Source organism: Lipotes vexillifer, unplaced genomic scaffold, assembly GCF_000442215.2.
Source record: "Lipotes vexillifer unplaced genomic scaffold, Lipotes_vexillifer_v1.1 scaffold994, whole genome shotgun sequence".
In the NCBI taxonomy this organism is placed as follows: domain Eukaryota; kingdom Metazoa; phylum Chordata; class Mammalia; order Artiodactyla; family Lipotidae; genus Lipotes; species Lipotes vexillifer.
This window is the reverse complement of record NW_006771292.1, coordinates 357,101-382,420: the sequence shown is the minus strand read 5'-3', so window position 1 is coordinate 382,420 and position 25,320 is coordinate 357,101. Positions and strand designations below refer to the sequence as shown.

The following is a 25,320-nucleotide window of genomic DNA, read 5'->3' as shown; positions in this document are numbered from 1 at the left end:
GCAGTAAGTGGGCCTCTCACTGTTGTGGCCTCTCCCATTGCAGAGCACAGGCTCCGGACGCGCAGGCTCAGCGGCCGTGGCTCACGGGCCCAGCCGCTCCGCAGCATGTGGGATCTTCCCGGACCGGGGCACGAACCCGTGTCCCCTGCATTTGCAGGTGGACTCTTAACCACTGCGCCACCAGGGAAGCCCCCTGGAACCCTTTTTATGCAAGGTCAATGGCCAGCTGTTTTTACATTCCTTTCTGTTTGTGACTGACTGTCCCATCCCTTTAATGGGAAGAGATTTATTAACTAAGTTAGGGGCCACTCTGTTTCTCGAGGGGCAAGAGAACCACCCTCATCACCAAATGGTTCTAAAAAAAAGCGAAAAGGAACAGATAAAATCTGAAGCTAAAACAGAAACCTTAGTGGACCCTGGAATGTGGAATATTGAGGTTCTGGGCTTGGCCAGTATATCCAGTCGGTGATTATTAAGTAAAAAGTGTTATATAATGTCTCAATATAAGGTACAAATTTGTTAAACCTAAGGAAGATCCTCAGAAATGTTTGTAAGTAGATTACCAAAATAGGAGGCCACTGGTCTGACTAAACTGACCATAGTTGACATTCAGAGCCTGATAGGAATTTTGGAAGAGGGCTTCTCCCTTAAGCTAAATGAGGAAAAGTAAAACTTTCCAACATGGGTGAATGGGTATGTCAGTCCTTCAATATCACTGAGGTAACCACCGAATTCTTTGAAAAAGAAAGCAAAACTGTTCTTGTTTTACAAATGTAGTCTTTTTCTTTTAATTTTTATTTTTAAATTTATTTAGTTTTGGCTGCGTTGGGTCCTCATTGCTGCATGCGGGCTTTCTCTAGTTGCGGCGAGCGGGGGGCTACAGTTCGTTGTGGTGCGCGGGCTTCTCACTGCAGTGGCTTCTCGTTGCAGAGCACGGGCTCTAGGCACACAGGCTTCAGTAGTTGTGGCAAGTGGGCTCAGTACTTGTAGTGCACGGGCTTAGTTGCTCCGCGGCATGTGGGATCTTCCCGGACCAGGGCTCGAACCCGTGTCCCCTGCATTGGCAGGCAGATTCTTAACCACTGCACCACCAGGGAAGTCCTACAAATGTAGTCTCTACAGGACCAGAGGTGTGGCTCTAAAAATAATGCAAAGCCCACCAATCCTTTTACCACTCCCAAAGCCTTCCCTATTTATCCTAAGAGGCTTTTAAGTATTAAAGGGGAAACAAAGTCATTCTAGGAGGAACTTGCCTGTATCTTTGAGATGCAAGTGTCCTATCTCAGTCTTCTCAGGAACCCTTATCTCTGCCATCTTTTTAAATGCAAATTTTTAAAAAAGAGGGTAAAGTAATTTAGAACTTAAGTGAGAGAGTGGCATGGGTTTACGTATACTACCAAATGTAAAACAGATAGCCAGTGGGAAGCAGCCGCCTAGCACAGGGAGATCAGCTCACCACCTAGAGGGGTGGGCTAGGGAGGGTGTGAGGGAGAGGCAAGAGGGAGGAGATATGGGGATATATGTATATGTATAGCTGATTCACTTTGTTATAAAGCAGAAACTAACACGCCATTGTAAAGCAATTATGCTCCAATAAAGATGTTAAAAAAATACAGTTAAAATAAGCTTAAAAAAATTTAGATCTTGACTTGTCAAGGATAAATAGAAATCCTAAGAAGTGTCTTGTTTATAAACACTAGTAAAAAGGGTTTAGCCATCTAGATAGGTGACCTTGATTTGTTCCATCTGTCAGTAGCCAAATTTGAATCCAACCTCTTGTAACTGATGGGTTTTATGTTGTACCTGACTCAGGACTGAAAGTTTGGAATGGAACTATGAGGCCTCTGTGTTTGTGTGTTCATATGTATCTACATGTGTGTTGTAGGTGTACAGTATTGCCAAAAATTAATTCATATAAGAGCTCTACTTAATTGGCTTTTAAAAAATTAAGCGCTGAAATAGTTGTAAGGTGTACGTAACCTATGTTCACTTCGTGGTCTGAAGTGTTTAGCTATCAAGCGGATTCTTTCGTAGATCAAATCTTCTGTCACTGAAGCGTTCTGAAGTATATACTGTTGCGGTCCGGGAGCCACACGCCTGGAGTCGAGTTCTCCGGTAAATGCGACCCGTGTCCCAACCAAGGACATCCGAGAATCACCAACACCAAGTAGAAAGATTAGCAAAGGATTTATACAAGTACAAGTATAGAAGCTTACACAAACTGTCCGGACAGGGTCCCACTCGGAGAGAAGTGAGTGAGACCCCGACTAACAGTCGGGCGAGGCCTTTATACCCTTCACAGGACGGGAAGTCCCCAAGGCAGGAGGGAGCTGTTTAATTTTGAATCAGCCAATCAGGAACCCGGTTCTTCCCGCCCCAAGCAAGCAAGCAAAGCAGCTTTCTTACAGAAGTCAAAATGTGCTGTTAGCCCTGAAGCTGTTCTTCCGTTTCTTTTGTCACAATACCTTGATGTTTAAAAGAAAATACTTCTTGAAGCAACTTTCATCTTCTGGGATTTACTTTTTAAATCTTCCCTCACCTGTAGTTATTGACTGCATGTGCCAGGCCTCTAGAAATTAGTATGTTCAACTGAACCAACTTGATGGGAGTCACTCTCCATACATAGGGCTTGTTTTCCAAAGAAAAGTGTTGTTGAGAGTAGCAAAATTATAAGCCTATCTAGGCATGTTGTAAAGCTGTTTGAAAAGTGACTTGGAGCAAGTTTTGTGAATGGAGACGTAGTGCTCAAGTGACATTCTGCTTTAAAAGTTGTAACAAATACAGATGAATTACAAAGAAAAAAAAATTAAGCGCTTATGTAAATACTCAGAAGTAGAAAATAATATGGCCAGAATAGACTTCAGTTTCATCTCATCTGGGAAATATTCAATACTAAACAGATATCTGGTATTGAAGGTGGCTTAAACTTGTTGGTTAGATTAATATAGACATGTCTTTAAAATCATCAATGTTGAGTATAATACTTTTGTTGTACCTAGGTTTACTAGAGGTCAAATAAAACCTTATTCTATCTGTTATAAATTTGTCAACAAGAAAAGTAATTGAATGTGGAAAAAAAAAACTTTTAAGGAAAGTAAGATGTATATTTTCAGTAAAAGAAGGTGGGAGGAATGAGAAAAAAAACTGAAAAAAGTTGTGCGTGATCAAGATTTTCTAAGATTGGATTAAATTTAGTTGGGTAGATGAATTTTGTTGGGAGTGGGCTGGGACAAGACTGGATTTAGTTTATCCCTCCAAAGTTTTCTTGAAATGCTGCTTTCAATAACAGATAGTATGAGTTTCTTTACCTTTAAGTGATCTGTATTTGCTTTTGAGATCTTTTGTAACTTTGGTTAAGAAATAAGTATTGTCTCACAGTGACCTATGATCTCATTTGACCAAGTGTTTTAAAACTTTTTGACAAACTTCCCAAATATCAAATTTTGATTAAGTTTCTTTTGTTCTAGCTAACTTTGGGGTACTTTCGAGGGCCCCTGAGATATCTTAGAGAGAAATATTTAACGAGGATTATTTGGCATGTTAAGTTAAATGTAATCATTCGTAATTCTGGTTATTGTAACCAAGTTTCTTTATCGATTACACTGTAATCAGATGTTTAACCATGCCTTTTAAGTCTTTTGTCATTTATAGATATTTTTGTACTCGGATGCTGTTACAAAAAGTGCTTGATCATCAAGGAGATTCAGAGAAAGTCTATGGAAGCAGTTACAACAGTTCTACACCAAGATGATGACTGTGCGAGGATTCCAGCCTATACTGACTTAAAACAAGGAGCTGTCCTGCCCCTGGGGCCCCTAGATCAGGCATCCAGAGATTTTTACTCCCTGACAGGCAGGGTTGTCGCCCCTGCTCAGCCTTGAAGCAGTTACAGAAGAGGGACCATAGCCCTTCTGCTTCCCGTAAGAATATGGGAGTAAAATCTCTGAGGGGGGAATGAAACAGGAGGGAAGGGGTCAGGGCACAATCTTTGTAAGAATAGTAGCCCAAGGCCATGACATAAACTGATTAAAACCAAATGGGTCCAAGATGGCGGACAAGTCGACTTCCACTAGACCTTGAGAATTAACCCATCAGCAAGCTAAATGACACACCCACAGGCGCCATGACAGTTCCAAGGATCCATAAGGATCAAAAAGTGGGTGGTGTCCCAATTCCTGGAAATCCCCACCCCTTCCCAAAATAGCTGGGAAACTCCTCCCACTCATTAGCCTATGAAATTACCCTCCCCTATAAAAACTGACAACCCCCATACCCTGGTGCCTTTCTCACCTTCTGCGATGGCCCACACTCTGTCTGTGGAGTGTGTTTCTCTCTAAATAAATCCACTTCTTACCCATCACTTTGTCTCTTGCTTAATTCTTTCTGTGATGAGACATCAAGAACCTGAGCTTCATTAAGTCCTGAAACCAGGTGTGTGATCTCAGTTGGAAGACTGGGTTTTGTCTGGGTTTGAGTCCCAATCTGGGTTTTGGCCGGGTTCGAGTCCTGGCACGTGGGTTCAAGTCCCAATCTGAGGTGGACGTTTTCACTTCCTTGCTCATAACATTTGTTCAATAAAAATGTGCTGAGTCAGGGATTTTTTTTAGCAAGGAGTAAAAAGAAACAGGTGAAATTCATTTTAATAGTATACTTTAGCCTAGTATATCCAAAACATAATTTCAACATGTGATCAGTAAAAAATTATTAATGAGTTATATTACTATACTAAGTCCTTGAAATCTGCTATTTAACTGCACCAAAATAATATGAGCAGGGGTATATTACAGGTTGAAATAAGTTTTAGGTGGTTATTTGTGGGTTGCTGCCCCATTGCTGTCTCTAAAGAACTGTAAAAGTCTACTTAACGACTACCAGCTAACATGGTTTATTAGGAAAAAATATGTATACATTTCAGTGTTTACTGGCATTGCCATCAGTGCTTTGTTTTCTTTGAGTGAGAAGCTGTAGTCCCATGACTGTCTTTGGGGGTTGATCAGAAGGTTATCTGCTTCTTCAATTTTGGAAGTTTTTGAAACACCTGGTCTACTCTTTTCTTTAGTAAGTACATATTTCTGCAACTTTGACATAAGTTCCTTCTTTTTAGAACCGTTACATGATTTAAATACTCTGACATAGCTAACCTTCATTTTCTTTTTTTGATGAGCCCTGAATGATGCTTTTTTCTGATAAATCATTGACAATTATAACAAGAATGAAGTTTATTCCTGATTTCTGTTCTTCTTTAGTAATAGAATTTTAACCTAGGTATGTGGCCATCCAGAGTCAGGATTACATTTCTTAGCTTCTCTTGCTGTTCGAAATTCCTCTAGTTCTGGTCAGTGCGATATAAGTAGATTTTTTTGAGGGGGCAACTTCCTTAGGAAAACTTCCATAAGAAAGAGAGTGTCCATTATTTGTGTGTGTGTGTGTGTGTGTGTGTACCTCTTGCTCTTTTTTTCTCTTATTTAGTCCTACTACCTGGAATACAGTTGCCACTATTTTGGACAATGGGGTTGAGGCCCCCAGGGCATAACAAGAAAATAGAAGGACCCGAGTCTTTGATATTTAGTGACACAATGCCAAAACAAAACAGCCCTGCACTGCCAACTGGACTTTTCTATGAGAGGGAAATAAACTTCTGTTTTATGTAATCAACTGCTGTTTTGGGTTTCAGTCATAGCAGATGAAGTCAGTCCCAATGATTGGGTTCAACAGGTTATATATAATATTTAACAGATTTTTAACATCTGTATTAATGTGTATTCTCATAGACTTGTATACTAGTCAGGACTCTTAGAGGCAAGGGTGAAAACCCCTCACCCATATGAAAGGATCCTGAGTGACCCCAGAATTGGAGGACACCAAGAGGTCATTAGTCACATCTCCAAGGATGTCTATAGCCACAGACCCCAGGAATCTCTTCCTCTAAATCTTGGTTTTAATTCTGTTTTCCTCTAGGTTTCATTCTGTGTTACTCTAGACTGACTTTGTCCAGTGAAAGGATATGTCCACCTGTTGTGGACCAGACTAACTTCCTCAACAACATGAGACCTCAGATGGAAAACAGTTGTGTCTCTCCTTCTGTTTGGAAAATACTAGGGAGCTACTCAGATTGACTTGGCTTGGGTCACATGCCAACCCCTATATCTGTCACTGGTCCCATCGAGATTACATGCCCTCCATTGTGGCCTACTTTGTGGGGGTGGGGAGATTGGGCTGGGGGAGGGTGCAAGGATTGGCAGCGTCCACTAGAACCATTTCTTCTAAATTAAGGTGGGTGCTATTTAGATAAAACAGTGCCTGTTTCACCTGATAAGTCCTTCATAAATGATTTATGATAAGAATCATCTTATTCTTTCTTGAAAGCCATCCATGTATGAAAAATATGAGGACTGCTGGTTTGCTTTGAATTTGCTTTCTGACTTCGAAGTTATACATTTTTGTAAGATGCAGCTCAGATAGATCCTGTGGAATATTTTAATGAAAATTAACTCTGGCCGCATTATCACACTATATAGGCCAATTATTAGTTGCCACTGAACAGATTTCCTTAATTTCTTTTATCTCCAGTCAAGTTGATTATAATGTCAGCCTTGAAGCATTGCTGTAATTATTAATCCTTTGGAAATAGATATGAGGAAGCATTTGGGGTATTAGAAAATTAAGGCTGTTACATCATGATAAATATTTCAGTGCCACACATTCTGTTGTGACACTTAACAATACTTAAAATTCTAAAGTGAGAGTTTCCTTCAAGGAATTAAAATTTGGCAGTTAAATGTTTGACATCCATGAAATTTGATAAGTAAAGATACTTTTGTGGGGAGAGGCTTTGAGTTACCACTGTTTACTTGAAATCTTAACAGATTTATGAAAGATCAATTAATTGAAAGGTAATGGCATCATGTGATTGAGTTCTGTTGAAGGGGAGAGAAGATCTCTGTCCACAGGTCATGTCCAAGGGTGGATGAGTCTGTGTTTCTGCTGGGCAAAGGTTAGTCATGACATAGTGCACTCATCCAGGTGACTTTCGAGCAATCTGGTGACATTTCAGAGAACTCAAAGGTAAAGGTTTATTGCTTTGGGAGTACTATATTTATTAGTGTGGTTTTAAGTCAGATGCCTGTGAGGTGCATAGTCACAATGTGTTCTTTCTCCAGGTCTGAAAAGCTCAAGCTTTTCATTGATTTCTTCAATCAAAGGTAACAGGAAACTGGGGTGGTGTGGTTTGTATCACCTAAATCATTATATGCCTTCCTTGGGTATCATTTTAGCCAGATCACACAAAGAAGGGGAGGGGGGGATATAGTTGATATTTAATGAACAAAGAAGAATATCTTTAAACAGCCTGTATCAGCTCTGAATAAAAAGTTTTCTCTGATCAGAAACTTTTCTCGGTAAATTCACCATGTCCCAAGCAGAAAGAAGGAATGCAGGCCTAAAAGGCAAGTCTTGATGCAAGATTTCATTGTAGGACTTCCCTGGTGGCGCAGTGGTTAAGAATCCACCTGCCAATGGAGGGGACACGGGTTCGAGCCCTGGTCCGGGAAGATCCCACATGTGGTGGAGCAACTAAGCCCGTGCACCACAAGTACTGAGCCCACTTGCCACAACTACTGAGCCTGCACTTTAGAGCCCATGCTCCTCAACAAGAGAAGCCACTGCAACGAGAAGCCCGTGCACCACAATGAAGAGTAGCCTCTGCTCGCCACAACTAGAGAAAAGCCCACGCGCAGCAACGAAGACCCAATTCAGCCAAAAATAAATAAGTAAATTTATTTTAAAAAAAAAGATTTCATTGTGTTAAGTTTTCGTTTCACAAGGAGCATCAGTCCATTGTGACTCATGTTGTTTTCAGGAGTTTTACCTCCACTGTGAGGGTTGGAGGTGGCACAGAAGGGCGCTCCAAGGTGAGCAGTCATGCGGAGATGAGCTTTTCCTTTCACCCACGGGAAGGGCAAGTCAGATTAGAGATCTGGCATCTGTTTCCTTGTGATTGCCCTTCCTTCCAGCCTAGTTTTGGAGAGCGGCAAATGTATGTTTTCCGGGTTAATGATGTCTACAAGTCACTGATGCCGCTGAATAAAAGTTCAAGAATGTTGGATTATTCTCATTCGCAAGATGCTCATTCACCACTCCTGTAGGGGTATAAATATCTGAAATAATACGGAAGGCCAGGACAGAAATAGGTTTCTGAGAAACTCATGGCAGTTTTTGCTTTTTGATAACATGACAGCTTTATCGCCTGATCTCAGCTTGAGCTTGTCACGTCCAGGTCCCTCTGGGTTTAACCTCCTGTCTCTTGCCTCTTTCCCAGAGACGCATTACATTTCACAACCAACCATTGCTCAAAAAGCTCTCTTCTCAAGAGTTCAGACATTCCATAAGTTAAAACTACTTATCCAGTGTCCCGTTTTAGCATTTTGTTTCGATGACCATACTTTCACGTATCGTGATGAAGAATCAAGACGTATCTTTCTTATTATGTTTATTATGTCCTGTTTGAAAATGTCTAACAGATTAAATGTTATCAAGGGCTGATATTGATATACTCTAATTTTTTCAGTTTAACTTAATTTTATTAACTTATTAATTTTATTGCCAAACTTGTCTAATCAGTTAGAATTCCAGTTAATTTACTTAGCAGTGGTTAATGTTCTGAGACTAATATGGAAGCAGCGGTAATGATATTTTATAAACAGTGGCATTGTTTCAGTTTTATAAAAAAACCTTTTGATTTTTTAAAAAATTTTTTGCTTAGGTAAACTAGTTCATGTGGGAAAGCTCCCTCTAGTGTTTGTTGGAGTAAGTGCAAGTGGTATTGAACTGAATACTTTCTCTTTTTTTTAAAGTAAGTTTTAATTTATTTATGTATTTATTTTGGCTGTGTTGGGTCTTCGTTGCTGCGCGCGGGCTTTTCTCTGGTTGTGGTGAGCAGGGGCTACTCTTCGTTGCAGTGCGTGGACTTCTCATTGTGGTGGCTTCTCTTGTTGTGGAGCATGGGCTCTAGGTGCGCGGGCTTCAGTAGTTGTGGCACACAGGTTCAGTAGTTGTGGCACACGGGCTTAGTGGCTTTTCTCTGGTTGTGGTGAGCAGGGGCTACTCTTCGTTGCAGTGCGTGGGCTTCTCACTGCGATGGCTTCTCTTGTTGTGGAGCATGGGCTCTAGGTGCGCGAGCTTCAGTAGTTGTGGCACACGGGTTCAGTAGTTGTGGCACATGGGCTTAGTTGCTCCACGGCATGTGGGATCTTCCAGGACCAGGGCTCGAACCCGTGTCCTCTGCATTGGCAGGCGGATTCTTAACCACTGCACCACCAGAGAAGTCCTTGAACTGTATACTTTTTAAAATAAAAGTTTATTTCTTTAGAGCAATTTAAGGTCCATCCACAAAAAAATAGAGAGGAAGGTACAGAGATTTCCTGTATACCCCCTGCCTTGCCACATGCATAGCCTCCTCCATTATCAGCGTCACTCTCCAGAATTGTCCATTTGTTACCAAACATAAGCCTACACTGACACATTATAATCACCCAAAGTCCCTAGTTTACCTTAGGGTTCACTCTTGGTGTTGAACATTTTGGGTATTGACACATTTATAATTATATATATCCATCATTACAGTATCACAGTGAGTATTTTCACTGTCATAAAATTCTCTGTGCTTTTCCTCTGCCATCCCCATCCCTGCAACCACTGAGCTTCTTTATTGTCCCTATAGTTTTGCCTTTTCCAGAATGTCATATAATTGGAGTCATACAATATGTAGCCTTTTCAGATTGGCTTCTTTCACTTAGTAATATGCATTTAAGTTTCTTCCATGTCTTTTCATAGCTTGATAGATCATTTCTTTTTAGCCCTGAATAATGTTCCAGTGTCTGGATGTATGACAGTTTATTTATTCATTCACCTCCTGAAGGACATCTTGGTCGCTGCCAAGTTTTGGTAATTATGAATAAACCTGCTTAAAACCTCTGTGTGCCATTTTTTTTTGTGGGTATAAGTTTTCAACTTCTTTGGGTAAATACCAAGGAGTGAGATTGCTGGATCGTATCATGAGTATGTTTAGTTTTGTAAAAAAACCAGTATGTTTAGTTTTGTAAGAAATCACCAAACTGTCTTCCAAAATGACTGAACCATTTTTTATTCCCACCAGCAATGTGTGAAAGTTCCTGTTGCTCCACACCCTCTCCAGCATTTGTTGTTTGTAGATTTTCTGATGATGCCCATTCTGACTGGTGTGAGGTGATACCTCATTGTAGTTTTGATTTGCATTTCTCTAATAATTAGTGATGTTGAGCAGCTTTTCATGTGCTTCTTGGCCATCTGTATGTCTTCTTTGGAGAAATGTCTATTTAGGTCTTCTGCCCATTTTTTTTTTCCTGTCCATTTTTTGATTGGGTTGTTTTTTCTTTAATATTGAACTTCATGAGCTGTTTATATATTTTGGAGATTAATCCTTTGTCCATTGATTTGTATGCAAATATTTTCTCCCATTCTGAGTGTTGTCTTTTCGTCTTGTTTACAGTTTCCTTTGCTGTGCAAAAGCTTTTAAGTTTCATTAGGTCCCATTTGTTTATTTTTGTTTTTATTTCCATTACTCTAGGAGGTGGATCAAAAAAGATTGTGCTGTGATTTATGTCAAAGAGTGTTCTTCCTATGTTTTCCTCTAAGAGTTTTATGGTGTCTGGTCTTATTACATGGTGTCCGGTTTCTAATCCATTTTGAGTTTGTTTTTGTGTATGGTGTTAGGAAGTGTTCTAATTTCATTCTTTTACATGTAGCTGTCCAGTTTTCCCAGCACCACTTCTTGAAGAGACTGTCTTTTCTCCATTATATATCCTTGCCTCCTTTGTCATAGATTAGTTGACCATAGGTGCGTGGGTTTATCTCTGGGCTTTCTATCCTGTTCCACTGATCTATATTTCTGTTTTTGTGGCAGTACCATATTGTCTTGATTACTGTAACTTTGTAGTATAGTCTGAAGTCAGAGAGTCTGATTCCTCCAGCTCTTTTTTCCCCCTCAAGATTGCTTTGGCTCATAGATTGTGTCTTTGGTGTTGTATCTAAAAAGGCATCACCATACCCAAGGTCATCTGGGTTTTCTAGATTTTGAGTTAATTTTTGTAAAGGGTTTAATGTCTGTGTCTAGATAAATTTTTTTTGGCATGTGGATGTCCAGTTGTTCCAGAACCGTTTGTTGAAGAGAGTATCTTTGGTCCATTATATTGTCTTTACTCCTCTGTCAAAGATCAGTTCTGGGCACTTTATTATGTTTCATGAATCTATTTGTCTGTTGTTTTGCCAATACCACACTGTCTTGATTATCATAGCTTTATAGTAAATCTTGAAATCAGATAGCATCAGTCCTTCAACTTTCTTCTTCTCCTTTAATATTGTGGTGGCTATTCTGGGTTGCTTGCCTCTCCATATCACCGTAGAATAAGTTTCTCAATGTCTGTAGAACAACTTGCTGGGATTTGGCTGTGATTGCATTGAATTTATAGATGACATCTGGACAGTATCAAGTCTTCCTACTCATGAACATGGAATATCTCTCCATTTATTTAGCTTTACTTTGATCACGTTCATCAGAGTCTTGTAGATCTCATATAGATCTTATACATATTTTGTTAGATTTTTTTACCTAAATATTCACGTTTGGGGTGCTAATGTAAATGGTATTGTGTTTTTAATTTCAAAATCCACTTGTTCATTGCTGGCATATAGGAAAGCAATTGACTTTTGTATATTAACCCTGTATCATGCAACCTTACTATAATCACTTATTAGTTCCAGGAGGTGTTCCAGGTGATGATGTGTCAAAAAGACACATGCACCCCAATGTTCACTGCAGTACTGTTTACAATAGCCAGGTCATGGAAGCAACCTAAATGCCCATTGACAGAGAAATGGATAAAGAAGATGTGGTACATATATACAATGGAATATTACTCAGCCATAAAAAGGAATGAAATTGGGTCATTTGTAGAGATGTGGATGGACCAAGAGACAGTTTTTATGGTAAATTTTTATTTCCTTTATTTTTATTTCAGATTTTCTACAGACAATCATGTCATCTCAGAACAGACAGTTTTATTTCTTCCTTTCCAATCTGTATACCTTTAGTTTCCTTTTCTTGCCTATTAGCAAGGACTTCTAGTATGATGTTGAAAAGGAATGTTGAGAGAGTATATCCTTGCCGTGTACTGGATCTCAGTGGGAAAGCTTTGAGTTTCTCACCATTAAGTATGATGCTAGCTGTAGATTTTTTTCTAGGTTGTTGAAGAAATTCCCTTCTATTCCTGGTTTATTGAGAGTTTTTACCATGAATGGGTGATGGATTTTGTCAAATGCTTTTTCTGCTTCTATTGATATGATCAAGTGATTTTTTCTCTTTTTTTTCTTTTTTTTAGTCTGTTGATGTGATAGATTACATTAATCGATTTTTGAATGTTGACCCACCTTTACATACTTGGGATAGATCCTACTTGGTCCTGGTGTATAATTCTTTTTATACTTTTCTGGATTTGGTATGCTAGTATTTTGTTAAGGATTTTTGCATCTATATTCATGAAAGATATTGGTCTGTAGTTTTCTTGTACTGTCTTTGTCTTGTTTTGATATTAAGGTAATGCTGGCCTCATAGAATGAATTAGGAAGTATTTTCTCTGCTTCTGTCTTCTGAAAGAGATTATGGAGGATTGGTATCATTTTGTTCTTAAATGACAGAATTCACCAGTGTATCCATCTGAGCCTGGTGCTTTCTGTTTTAGAAGATTATTAACTATTGATTCGATTTAGGCCTATTCAGATCATTTATTTATTCTTGTATGCATTTTGACAGATTGTAGCATTCAAGGAAATGGTCCATTTCATCTAGGATATCGAATTTCTGGTCATGGAGTGGTTCATAGTATTCTTTTATTATGCTTTTAATTTCCATGGGATCTGTAGCGATGTCCCCTCTTTCATTTCTAATATTAGTAATTTGTGTCCTCTCTTCTTAGTTAGCCTGGCTAGAGATTTACTGATTTTGAATTGTATATTTTTAAAAATGTGAGCATTAAGCAAATAATAGGACTGATTTGATGAATACAAAGCATTCTGTTGAATAAACAGGTAGTAGGTTGATCTCACATTGAAAGTGCTTTGTGGTTGGGTAGAGGGATATTGCTGCATTTGAAAGTGGGTCTCATAGTGCCAGCATAAGTAAATAAATAACAGCTTTTCAGGGTTGTTTCTTACATGCCCCTATTCCGTGTTTCTGTAGTTAGAAAGTAAGAGATTAACTTTCTTGATTACATGTTTGTAAGAAGTTTGATTTTCTTGCATTGGTGACTCTGCTTACTTCACCTCTTTTTTGTCATATCTGTATAAATATCCATATCCGAAAAAAGAAATATAGAATTATTTTTCACAAGTTTTACACAAATACTGTATAATCAAACTGTGTTATTCTTATTTTGGTAAGGTACAGAACACTTTTTTTCCCTACCACACGCGAACATTTTCCAAAATTCATTTCTTATACAACTGTTACTTACAAGGTTAGCTCCCAGTCTCATCCTAGGCAGAAAAAAACTGTTTACCTGCATTGTTTCATTTCAGGGTGCAAAAACCTCTCTTCTAATTTCTGGTTGATTCCTGAGTTTCATCTAAGATACTTCAGTTCTCAAGTTAAAACTTAGGTTAAAATGCAATTTCTCCATGAAACAGTTGTAGAAGTCACATTTCCACATCATCCGAACACAGAAAGTGAAGCTTGAGGGCTCTCAAGATACCATCACCTCACAATTTTGCCTACAGTCAGCCTTGAATTAAATTAAATGTTTACTGATCAACACTCATTTGATCTTCTTCCCCATCCTTACCTCAGCTGATGATTATGCCTTCTGTTTTACTGAGAAATTAAAGCAGTCAGAGGACAAATTCTCCAAACTCCCACCACAATGTCTTCCTGCATTTGCACCTTTGGAGATGAACTTTCCGTGCTCTGGGTCAGTTCAAAGTCTTCCACTGTCCCCTCTTGCCTACTTAAAGATGTTGCTAGCAGTGCTACTCTCTTTCTCTACAGCATCAATTTCCCCTTCACTGTTGGAAATTCTCTATTGGAAGCTGTCATTTCTCCCATCTATAAGAGAACCCTCTTTTGACTCACTTGTACCTCTAGCTACAGCCCTAAAAGCTTGTCTGTACCTAATGTTTTGGATTTGGTTCCTAAAATTTTCTTTCAGACCTACTCCAGTAAGGCTTTTGCCCTAAGTGCCACCAAAACTTTTCTTGTCAAAGTCGCCTGTGATCTCATAGTGCTTACCCCCTCCTTCTTGGAAACCTTTCTTTCTTGGCTTCTGGATACCATTCTTTTCTGGTTTTACCTGTGTCTCTTGATGTATTTTCCTTTGCTCATATCTCTCCATCTCCTAAACTATAGTCATTGTGCGCCTCAGGGCTTGGTTCCTGGAGATATTTCTCTCTCTGCCTAGCTCACCATGTCTCTCTCCCTCTTGTTCTGTCTCTCTGTGTCATCTGTGCTCACTTTTTTTTTTTTGCGTTATGTGGGCCTCTCACTGTTGTGGCCTCTCCTGTTGCAGAGCACAGGCTCTAGACGCACAGGCTCAGTGGCCATGGCTCATGGGCCTAGCCGCTCCACGGCATGTGGGATCTTCCCGGACCGGGACACGAACCCATGTCCCCTGCATCGGTAGGTGGACTCTCAACCACTGCACCACCAGGGAAGCCCTGTGCTCACTTTTTTGATGGACTCCTCTACTTGCATGGCTTTACATGCTATTTATATGCTAATATCTCCCAATTTTTCTTTCTCAGCTCTGTCCTCACCCCTGAGCTCCATGTACTCAATTGCCTACTGACATCACCCGTTGGATGTCTGTAAGTTTCTCGAAACTAACAATCCAAAGCTAAGCTCCTACTCTCTTAAGCCATCCCCATCCCTCACTCTAGTTCCTCTGGCCAAAAGCCATAAAGTTCATCCATGCCTCCTCTCCTTTTACAATCCACATTAGATCTATCCCCAAATCATGTTGACTGTGCCTTTAAAATTATATTCAGAAGCCTGCTTCTTCTTACCCCATCCCTTGCTGTTCTCCTGTGAACCACCATTGGTTCATCCTGGGTGCAGTAGGCTTCTGCCCCCTTATCCTTGCCATCTGTTCTCCATACAGCAGGCCAAGGGATTCTTTAAACATGTAACTCAGCACTCTGCAATGGCTATCTGTCTCACCAAGAGTAAAAGCCAGAGTCCTTTCAAGGTCCTGCATGATGTAGATGCCCCTGTTCCCCACAGTGGCCTCTTCAATAATCTTCTGCCTCACTTGCATCCAGCCACATGGACTCCTCACTGTTCCCTGAACATGGCAGGCGAATTTCTGCTTCATGGCCTTCGTACTTGGTGTGCTATCTGCCTGGAATGTTCCTCCCTCAGATATCTGTATGGCTCACCTTCTGGCTGACTTCAGATTTTTACTCAAATATTTTATAGAGACACCTTTCTCTAAAATTGCAACTGTTCTGCCACCCCCTCCAAATTTTCTGTCCCCCCTTCTGGGCATTATTTTTCTCATTGGCAGTTTTTACTATCTCAAATCCTTTATGTTTTACTTATTCATTCTATACCCCCTACTACAATTTAACTTTCACAAAGGCAATGTTTTTTTATTTAGCAACAGCTTCTCACTTCCTTCATCTCCTTACACAGTACAAGTCAGACTTACATTTTAGATTTAATTAAACATTGTTGAATGTTTTCACTGTCCTAGCACTGTGTCAGGCACATTTGCACTTTTAGTTTAATTTTCCCAGGTTACCTTTGACATAAACATTGTGATTCCCATTTTGCAGATGAAAAACCAGGATATGGTGTCTTTTCTACAGATAATCATAGATACTGGAATGGGGCTTTAAACTCTAGACCTCTAACTGCGTGTTATATACTTTTCTAATATGCCATGCTGTGGACTAATCCACTTTTTAAAAAAATTTAAAAATTAATTAATTATTTTTGGCTGCATTGGGTCTTCGTTGCTGTGTGCAGGCTTTCTCTAGTTGCAGCGAGCTGGGGCTACTCTTTCTTGAGGTGTGTGGGCTTCTCCTTGTTGTGGAGCACGGGCTCTAGGTGCGCAGGCTTCAGTAGTTGTGGCGCACAGGCTCCATAGTTGTGGCTTGTGGGCTCTAGAGTGCAGGCTCAGTAGTTGTGGCGCACGGGCTTAGTTGCTCCGTGGCATGTGGGATCTTTCTGGAACAGAGCTTGAACCCGTGTCCCCTGCATTGGCAGGCGGATTCTTAACCACTGCACCACCAGTGAAGTCCCGAGTAATCCACTTTTAAAAGAATGAGTTTGCTTTTGAAAGGCGAATTGAAAAGGACTGTCCTTGTCTGTCCTTTGCCATCTAACTTCTCACCCACCCCATCTTCTGTCTTATTTCCCTGTAGCACTAAACTCAGCCACTACTGAGGACACTCCATTCTCTTAATCAAAATTATGAGTCCCCGGATCTCCTGTGAGTTACTCTCGTTTGTTTTACATCTGATCACTATTTCAAATTTGAACGGTCATAAAGGCACAAGTCATATCTTTCAGAGAAGGAATTCAAAGATATGAGCAGTGAGACAGAATAGGTCGGGAGAACTTGGTAGGAAGTTCAAGGAATTTCTCTCTCTGATGCTTGAACTAACTCAGAGGCCACCAGGAAACAACAGAGAAGCGCTGAGCCAAAAATGAGGTTGGAACAAAGGGGCTGAGAATATCTAAGAACCAAAGCCTAATCTGAGAGGAAACTGTCTTGGCTGAAGCCCAAGACTCAAACCCAAGCAATTGTATGACTGCAGTGTAAGTAGTAGAGATATTCATGCTTTATTTGGCGCCAAAGAGTCTCGTTACTTGTAATCTCATTATTCTTTCATGGTTTAACTTTTTTTTTCTTTTATGAATTTATTTATTTTATTTATTTATTTTTGGCTGCGTTGGGTCTTGTTGCATGCGGGCTTTCTCTAGTTGCAGTGAGCGGGGGCTACTCTTTGTTGTGGTGTGCGGGCTTCTCCTTGCGGTGGCTTCTCTTGTTGCAGAGCCTGTGCTCTAGGCGCATGGGCTTCAGTAGTTGTGGCTCGCGTGCTCAGTAGTTGTGGCTCATGGGCTCTAGAGCGCAGGCTCAGTAACTGTGGCATACGGGCTTAGTTGCTCCACGGCACGTGGGATCTTCCCCGACCAGAGCTCTAACCCGTGTCCCCTGCATTGGCAGGTGGATTCTTAACCACTGTGCTACCAGGGAAGCCCCATGGTTTAACTTTTAATGTAAACCGTTTGTTTCCCCATCTGTAAAACAAGATAGTGGGGACGGGTGATTCCATAAGAGTGCCTTTAACTTTTAAATTCTGTGATTTTTAAGACCACTGCATTATTCCAGTCGATTTTGACTCTAGACCTAGTGATAATTAGACCTCTTTTTTTACTGTGTAAGGTTTACTTTAAAATAATAGTTTATATATTATTAATAATTATTGTTAATATTAATATATTTAACCAAATACAAAGAATCACTGAAGTACTTTTGGATAAAAGTTAAAATGGTTTAAAAATCAGTTTTATTTCTTATTGAGATTGTCAGACAACGTCTTAAAAATGACAACACAGACTGAGTGCTCTTCCAAAGTAACTGGGGCTGGAACATCTTCATGGGTTCTTAAATAATGGTGACTTTTTTCCTTAATGTAAATGAACTATTTCATGGCACATATATATCTTCCAAAATCAAATCAGTCTTTTCTCAAAATGCTGAACTGATCTTAATAGTTTCTTAAGTAAAACAGAATTAGAAAGGAAATCTATCCATCCCCTAATGGCATGTATTACTTCCAAAGCAAATACATTTCTTTTCCTTACTGTCTCTCTTTGATTGAGACTAGTTTAAACGATTAATTCTTCTCATTTGGCAGGGTTTTTGCGATTTACTTGAAATGTTTCCTAGTATTTTTTCCTCAACTTTTTTTTACACCTTTTCTCCCTCTTTTTGGGCTTATCAAAATCTTGCTGTGCCTACTATAATTATTATAAAAAGATTAATAATGAATCAAGCAGCCAAGCTCATGTCCATTGTGAAAGAATTTACCCAGTTATTTTTTTTGCTTTAAATATGTCTTAAGAGGTTTATTTTCATATTCATATTTGTATCCGTTTTTAAAAGTTTGCTGAAGTTCATCTGTTTATCAATGAGCTCTATGAAGAAAGAAGACATTGTATTATAGATTAATTTTCTCCTACCTTCATAATTAATAAGCCTTGGACACGTGATTATTTAAACAGCATAAGAAAGACAGTGGTACTCAAATTTAAAATGCTTCTTTTTAAAGAAAACTAGAGAGTCTGTTCTTTAGCCCTGAACAATCAGTGTTTCCTGATTGCAGAGTCAGGAAATACTTTACTTTTGAAGCAATAACGGTTATTCCCGGGAAGTTTTATAATTGGCTGCATAGTGATAACATCGACTTGAACAAATACAGCAAAATTACTGCTGGCTTATCTAGAATGAAAGAGAACTTCTTAAGTGCGACAGAGAGCTAATACTAAGGATTACATCAGTTTGGCATATTCACTGCTCTTGGAGGACGACTCCAATTTTCAGCTTGCTTCCTGACCAAAGGTATCTTTCCTTTGTGCTTTTTCAGTATCCAGACTTTTTTCCCTTGGGTTTGCTTAGGACTTTAAACATCAGTGTGTGGTAGTTGTAGAATTTATTTCCTTGTGAAGTCAGGTGAAGTGTAGTTTTTACAATACCATTGGATTTCTTGGAATGTGATAACTAATTATGATAATTAATTAATGGGAAACAACAGCCTGACATCCAGGAATCTAGTGGCAATTTTTTTCTCTAGGGTGAGGAATTGCTTTAATGTCTGAATTTTGATACTTGAACTTATATTCTTTTAGTGAGATCACTGAAGGTGTAAGGACAGAATACTAACTAAAGGTGGCCCTGTGCTTTTTCTAAATATCATGAGGCATTTGAAAAAAGCCCCATTTATTTTATCGCTTGTTGAAATTGGTTATTGTGTGTCAATGGAAATGAATAATGTCGATGACTTACAATATTTCTGGCTTAATAATAGAGATGATTTTCCATCTTCTTTTATTTATTTATTTTTTATTTTATTATTATTATTATTTTTTGCGGTACGCGGGCCTCTCGCTGTTGTGGCCTCTCCCGTTGTGGAGCACAGGCTCCGGACGCGCAGGCTCAGCGGCCATGGCTCACGGGCCCAGCCGCTCCGCGGCATGTGGGATCTTCCCGGACCGGGGCACGAACCTGTGTCCCCTGCATCGGCAGGCGGACTCTCAACCACTGCACCACCAGGGAAGCCCCCTTCCATCTTCTTTTAATGTACATTATTTTGTTCCTATATTGACATCAATGCTAAAATAAACCCATAGAAATTTGGATTTAGGTGAGATCTTGTTGAGCATCTTTCTCGTCCCCTACTTTACTGGCAAGGAAACTCTAGAAAGCAGAATGACACAAATTCCTGGCAGGTCAGGGAAGAGAGTAGAAATCTCTTAATTCCTGAGTAGAGGGATTATTAACTCCCTTTTCATTATTGTTATTTTGTGTTAAAATTATATGCTGCCATACAATAAAAACTTTGCCTTGAATTGGCATTGAATTTTCATCAGACTCTGTGAGACGTAGGCAGATTCTGAGCGGTGGCATTATTTGTAGCCAGAGTACTGATAACTAGAGTACGAACCTAGAGCGTGTAGCTTGAGGTGTCTCCTAGCATCTGAAGACATTCCTGCAACACACATTCACTTCCTAGTTGAGGTGAGCACTGAGCAGAGTGGAAAGCCTCAGCTCTCTATTCTGGGGAGTGCCAGATCTCTCTTGTGTTATCAACAGGAATTTACTAACCCCATCTCAATCCTGGAGAGCTTTCATCAGGGTTCTAGGTGGTTGTTCACTATTTGTATATTTTTCTTTGCTGACAACTGTCACTCAGTTTTTTCTGAGCACAGAATTCTCTCCCAGTGGTCATATGGAAGAACTCTAGTAAGACACAAAATCACCACAACTCAGTCTTTCACTTAGAAGCTTATAGCATTAACGGTAAAGAGGAAAAAAGATGTTGAAAGATGTGATACATGCAAGGAGTCAAATTCATTCAAAAACACATCTAAATCAAAATCTAAATATATGTCAGTTAACACTGTCCTATAGGAGAATAGTGTTTTCCCAAAATGTCTTGTGTATGTGCAAGTACTGGATAGAGATTTTTTTTTTTTTAAACCCAACTCCTGAATTGGTTTCAGGGAAGCAGTTTTTAAAAAAAAAATTTTTTTTATTTTTGGCTGTGTTGGGTCTTCGTTTCTGTGCGAGGGCTTTCTCTAGTTGCGGCGAGCAGAGGCCACTCTTCATTGTGGTGTGCTGGCCTCTCACTATCGCGGCCTCTCTTGTTGTGGAGCACAGGCTCCAGACGCGCAGGCTCAGTAGTTGTGGTTCACGGGCCTAGTTGCTCCGCGGCATGTGGGATCTTCCCAGACCAGGGCTCGAACCCGTGTCCCCTGCATTGGCAGGCAGATTCTCAACCATTGCACCACCAGGGAAGCCCCTGGATAGAGATTTTATGTTTCTCTTGTGTTGCTTCTCATTGATCTCAAATAAATGTCTCAGAAAGTTTTCATGGTTCTCTGATAACTCATTTTCCCACTGTGGATATTCTACTGTCCTTTCTTTATCAGTGTGTCCCTTCTGGTATAGGCTCTGAGTGTGTAGGCAGGGGCTGTATGATGTTAACTTACATGTGTGTCTTCCACTTATAAGGAAAAACAGAGCTGAATGTTGTTAGATCAGTTTCACAGGCCAGCCTCTTTGCAGGTCATTGAAAGCTGCGTTTAGTCATGACCTGAGAGAAGATATTAAAGGCAACTAGAATCTATGTTTTATTGTGCAGTTAACAATTCAGATTATTGGAAGATTAAATTACCTACTCAGTTTAGTCAAGATGATAAGCTTTGCTTCTCTGAACTGGGTCATTAACTGAATTATATTTAGGTATTGAGCTTCTCTCTGTGGTCACAGGGAAATGTCCTGTGAGACTATAGGAATTCAGCCACTAATCAGTTCTTCACATAACAGCTCTCAATGAGAAAAAGTACAAACCTATAATACAGAGGAATCAATACAACTAAGGTCAAACTGACTTTACTTTTAGTCTTGATAGAATTAACTCCAATACTCATTAAAATATTTGTGACAAGATCAAAATTCTGCAGGTTCAAAAAAAATCCTACAGATAATATTTCTTATTCTGCACTCCATAGAGACACTTTGGAAATTTAGGTGCACTAGGGTTGTAAAATCAGATGAAAAGTATTTAATGAAATATGGTTAGTGAGGAAGGAGGGAGCCATCTGTTTTAGGGTTTTGCCTAACCCACTAGAATCATTGTACTTTTTTCAGGGTTGAATGTCTAGGTCAGTCTCCATAGCTTTGGCCCTTGTCAGACACTAAGGCAAAAATAAAATGACAGAGGGCTAAGGTTGTTGATCATGTGTTAGTACAAAGCATCTGACTTCCCTGGAGATATGTCAAATGTTCAGGGTGAGTCATTGAAACTATAGCATTTGGACTTTATTCTTTCATAGGAAATACTCTACTAGCAAGCTGTAAGTCTTGTAATTTTTAATCTGTGAATGTTCTGGCAGTATATCCCAAGGAATTATGTGAAAGAGAAGAAATTCTGGTTTTAGAATTGGTGCTAGAATATTTGAAGAAATACCTTGTATGTCTGAATGTGAAGCAACCCTGCATATAAGATGATCTCTCTTTTCCAAAGGTAGAAATTACCAAAAAAAGTTTTTTCCCCCCAGTCCACATATTGAGGATCTACTTTGTACCAGGACTTACTCTAGGCTTTGGGGATACAAGGAAGAAATGCGGGAAAAGAGACAGAAATCACCACCCTCCTAGGGCTTACATTCTAGCAAATCAATTACACAGAATGTTAAAAGAGGTAAGTGCTATAGAGAGTAATAAAATCGGGGAAAATTCCAGGGGAATACTGGCTGTGTCAGAGTGTGTCTCTGTGTGTATGTGTATGTGTGTTTTGGTTTAGGTGATGGATGCTGCCTCAAGGTGACATTAGAGCATGGATTTAAACGAGATGAGGAGTGAGCCGTCCAGTTATCTGGGGGCAGACTTGGAGTTCAGAGACCTTGAGGGAGGAGTCTGCCTGGCATGTTCAAAGAGTAGCCAGGAAGTGAGTGGGGCTGGAGCAGAGTAAGTGAGAGAGGGTTGCTGGGAGGAGTAAGGTCAGAGGAAAAGAGGTGAGAAGGAAAAGATGAAATCCAGGTTGACTGTCTAAAGGTCACATGGAGGATGTGTAGCCACAGTACACATTTAATCTATATGTATGTCAAATGCAGAGGGTGAGGGCCCTATAGGACATTGTAGGGATTTTGTCTTTTACTCTTAATGAAATGGGGAGCTTGGAGGATTTGCAGGTGAGCAACATGACAAGTTTAAAAAGGATCCTTTCTACTTTTGAGAGTATATTGAAGGGGGCAAGGAACACCAATTAAAAGATCATTGCAGAAAACCAGATAAGAGGATTTCCTTTTTTATGGCTAAATATTTATCACAGTTTCTTTATCCATTGATCTTTTGACGGACACTTAGGCGGACTTAGATTGTTTCCATGTCTTGATTATTGTAAATAATGCTGTGATGAACATGAGGGTGCAGGTATCTTTTCGAGAGAGTGATTTTGTTTCTCTTGAATATATACCCAGAAGTGGAATTGCTGGATGATATGGTAGTTCTATTTTTAATATTTTAGGAAACTCCATACTGTTTTCCATAGTGACTGCACCAATTTACATTCCTACCAACAATGCACAAGGGTTTCCTTTTTCCCACATCCTCCCCCAGTACTTGTTATATCTTGTCTTTTTGATGATAATCATCCTATCAAGTGTAAGGTGATATTTTGTCGTGGTTTTGCTTTACATTTCCCTGACAATTAGTGAGCATTCACTTGTCGATGAATGTTTCCAGTTTTTGGGTATTGTGACTAAGGCATCTATGAATATTTGTGTACAAGCCTTTTCTTTTCTTTTTTTCTTTTTTTTTTTATTGCGGTACGCGGGCCTCTCACTGTTGTGGCCTCTCCCGTTGCGGAGCACAGGCTCCGGACGCACAGGCTCAGCGGCCATGGCTCACAGGCCCAGGCGGCACGTAGGATCTTCCCAGACCGGGACACGAACCCGTGTCCCCTGCATCGGCAGGTGGACTCTCAACTACTGCGCCACCAGGGAAGCCCTGTGTACAAGCCTTTTTGTGGACATACATTTTCAGGGCTTTCACCTAAATCTCTAGGAGTGGAATGACTGGGTTGTGAGATCTATGTTTAACTCCCAAGCAGCTGCCAAACTCCTGAGGTATCTGTGCCATTTTACATTTCTGCACACGGTGTATGAGAGTTCCTGTTGCTCCACATCCTGGCGGGTACTTGGACTTTCAAATTAATTAATTAATTTTTGGCCTCATTGTGTCTTTGTTGTCGTGCGCGAGCTTTCTCTAGTTGCGGCAAGCGGGGGCTACTCTTTGTTGCGGTGCGCGGGCTTCTCACTGCGGTGGCTTCTCTTGTTGCGGAGCACGGGCTGTAGGCGCGCTGGCTTCCGTAGTCGTGGCTCGCAGACTCAGTAGTTGTGGCGCATGGGCTTAGTTGCTCTGCGGCATGTGGGATCTTCATGGACCAGGGCTCGAACCCGTGTCCCCTGAGTTGGCAGGCGGATTCTTAACCACTGCGCCACCAGGGAAGCCCCACTTGGACCTTTTTTTTTTTTTTTTTTTTATCGCGGGCCTCTCACTGTTGTGGCCTCTCCTGTTGCGGAACACAGCTCCGGACGCGCAGGCTCAGCAGCCATGGCTCACGGGCCCAGCCGCTCTGTGGCATGTGGGATCTTCCCGGACTGGGGCACGAACCTGTGTCCCTTGCATTGGCAAGCGGACTCTCAACCACTGCGCCACCAGGGAAGCCCCTGGACTTTTTGATGTTAGGCATTCCAATAGATATGAAATAGTATCTTTCTGTGGTCTATATTTGCATTTTCACTGATGGCTAATGCTGGTGAGGGGTGTCTGGATTTTAACCTCTTCATCCAGAAAGTTAATTTTAGCCTCATTGTTGAAGCTTTGGTTCCTTTCAGCTGAGGCCCATAATAATTTAATTAAATTATTTATCTCAGTCGTGGTTGGTACCTTAGCATGTTACACTTTATTTTTTATATTTAAATTTAATTTTTAACCTTTTGATCCCTTATAATACGTTTTAAAAGTACTCAAAGGTTATGTTATGATGATTTATTAAAGGTTGCAGTGGCCTGTATAGTCTCATGGTTTTGTTTTTAGGAAACGAATACATTTAAAAGGGGAAAGTATAAAAGTGATATAAAATTCCAATCTTATCCTTAAATCACTATGTCCGATAATGTAATTTAAGTTTATGCTTTATCTTATGTAGGATCTATTACTTAATCATTTAGGATGAGTGTGTATTCTGTGATAATAACAGGTCTAGGTAAACATATACGATCTCTAAATATTCAACTGAAGTGAGGATTTTGGAATTCTTTTCTAGGTTCCCGATGTTATCAGCAGCATAAGGCAGTTATCGAAAGCTGCCATGAAAGAGGATGCCAAACCCAGCAAAGACAACGAGGACGCCTTTTACAACTCACAGAAGTTCGAGGTCCTGTACTGTGGCAAGGTGACCGTGACCCACAAGAAGGCCCCGTCCAGCCTCATCGACGACTGCATCGAGAAGTTCAGCCTGCACGAGCGGCAGCGCCTGCGGGTCCAGGGCGAGCCGCGCGCCGCGGATGCCGGCGAGGACCCGGCGGTGTCGGAGGCCCAGGCGCCCGCTTCCCCCGCCGACGTTCTGTCCGAGGAAGGGGATGGCGTCAACGACACCCACCCCGTCTTCCCCGCAGCGCCCAGCCAGCCTGGGCCGTCCAGCTCTCGAGTCTGCTTCCCTGAGCGTATTTTGGAAGATTCTGGCTTTGATGAACAGCAGGAGTTCCGGTCTCGGTGCAGCAGCGTCACCGGTGTCCTGCAAAGGAAAGTTCAGGAGAACAGCCAGAAACCGCAGCCGCGGAGGAGGCATGCCAGCGCGCCCAGCCACGTCCAGCCCTCGGATTCGGAGAAGAACAGAACGATGCTGTTTCAGGTGCCGCCCTGGCCGCGTGCTCTCGGGGTGTTTCCCGATTCTTTGCTAGACGGAAGCAGCCGGGCGGCCAGCTCTTCCCTGGCCCTC

General features: G+C 40.7%; 1 protein-coding gene across 1 annotated transcript in view; it reads left to right on the top strand.

The window, feature by feature from the left end:
* Window positions 1-25,320, top strand: part of TBC1D4 (TBC1 domain family member 4) — a 209,179-nt gene that overhangs the window by 102,430 nt on the left and 81,429 nt on the right. The window contains 1 exon segment of the mRNA XM_007446595.1: window positions 24,646-25,233. Within this exon segment, the coding sequence (XP_007446657.1) occupies window positions 24,646-25,233 (588 nt within the window).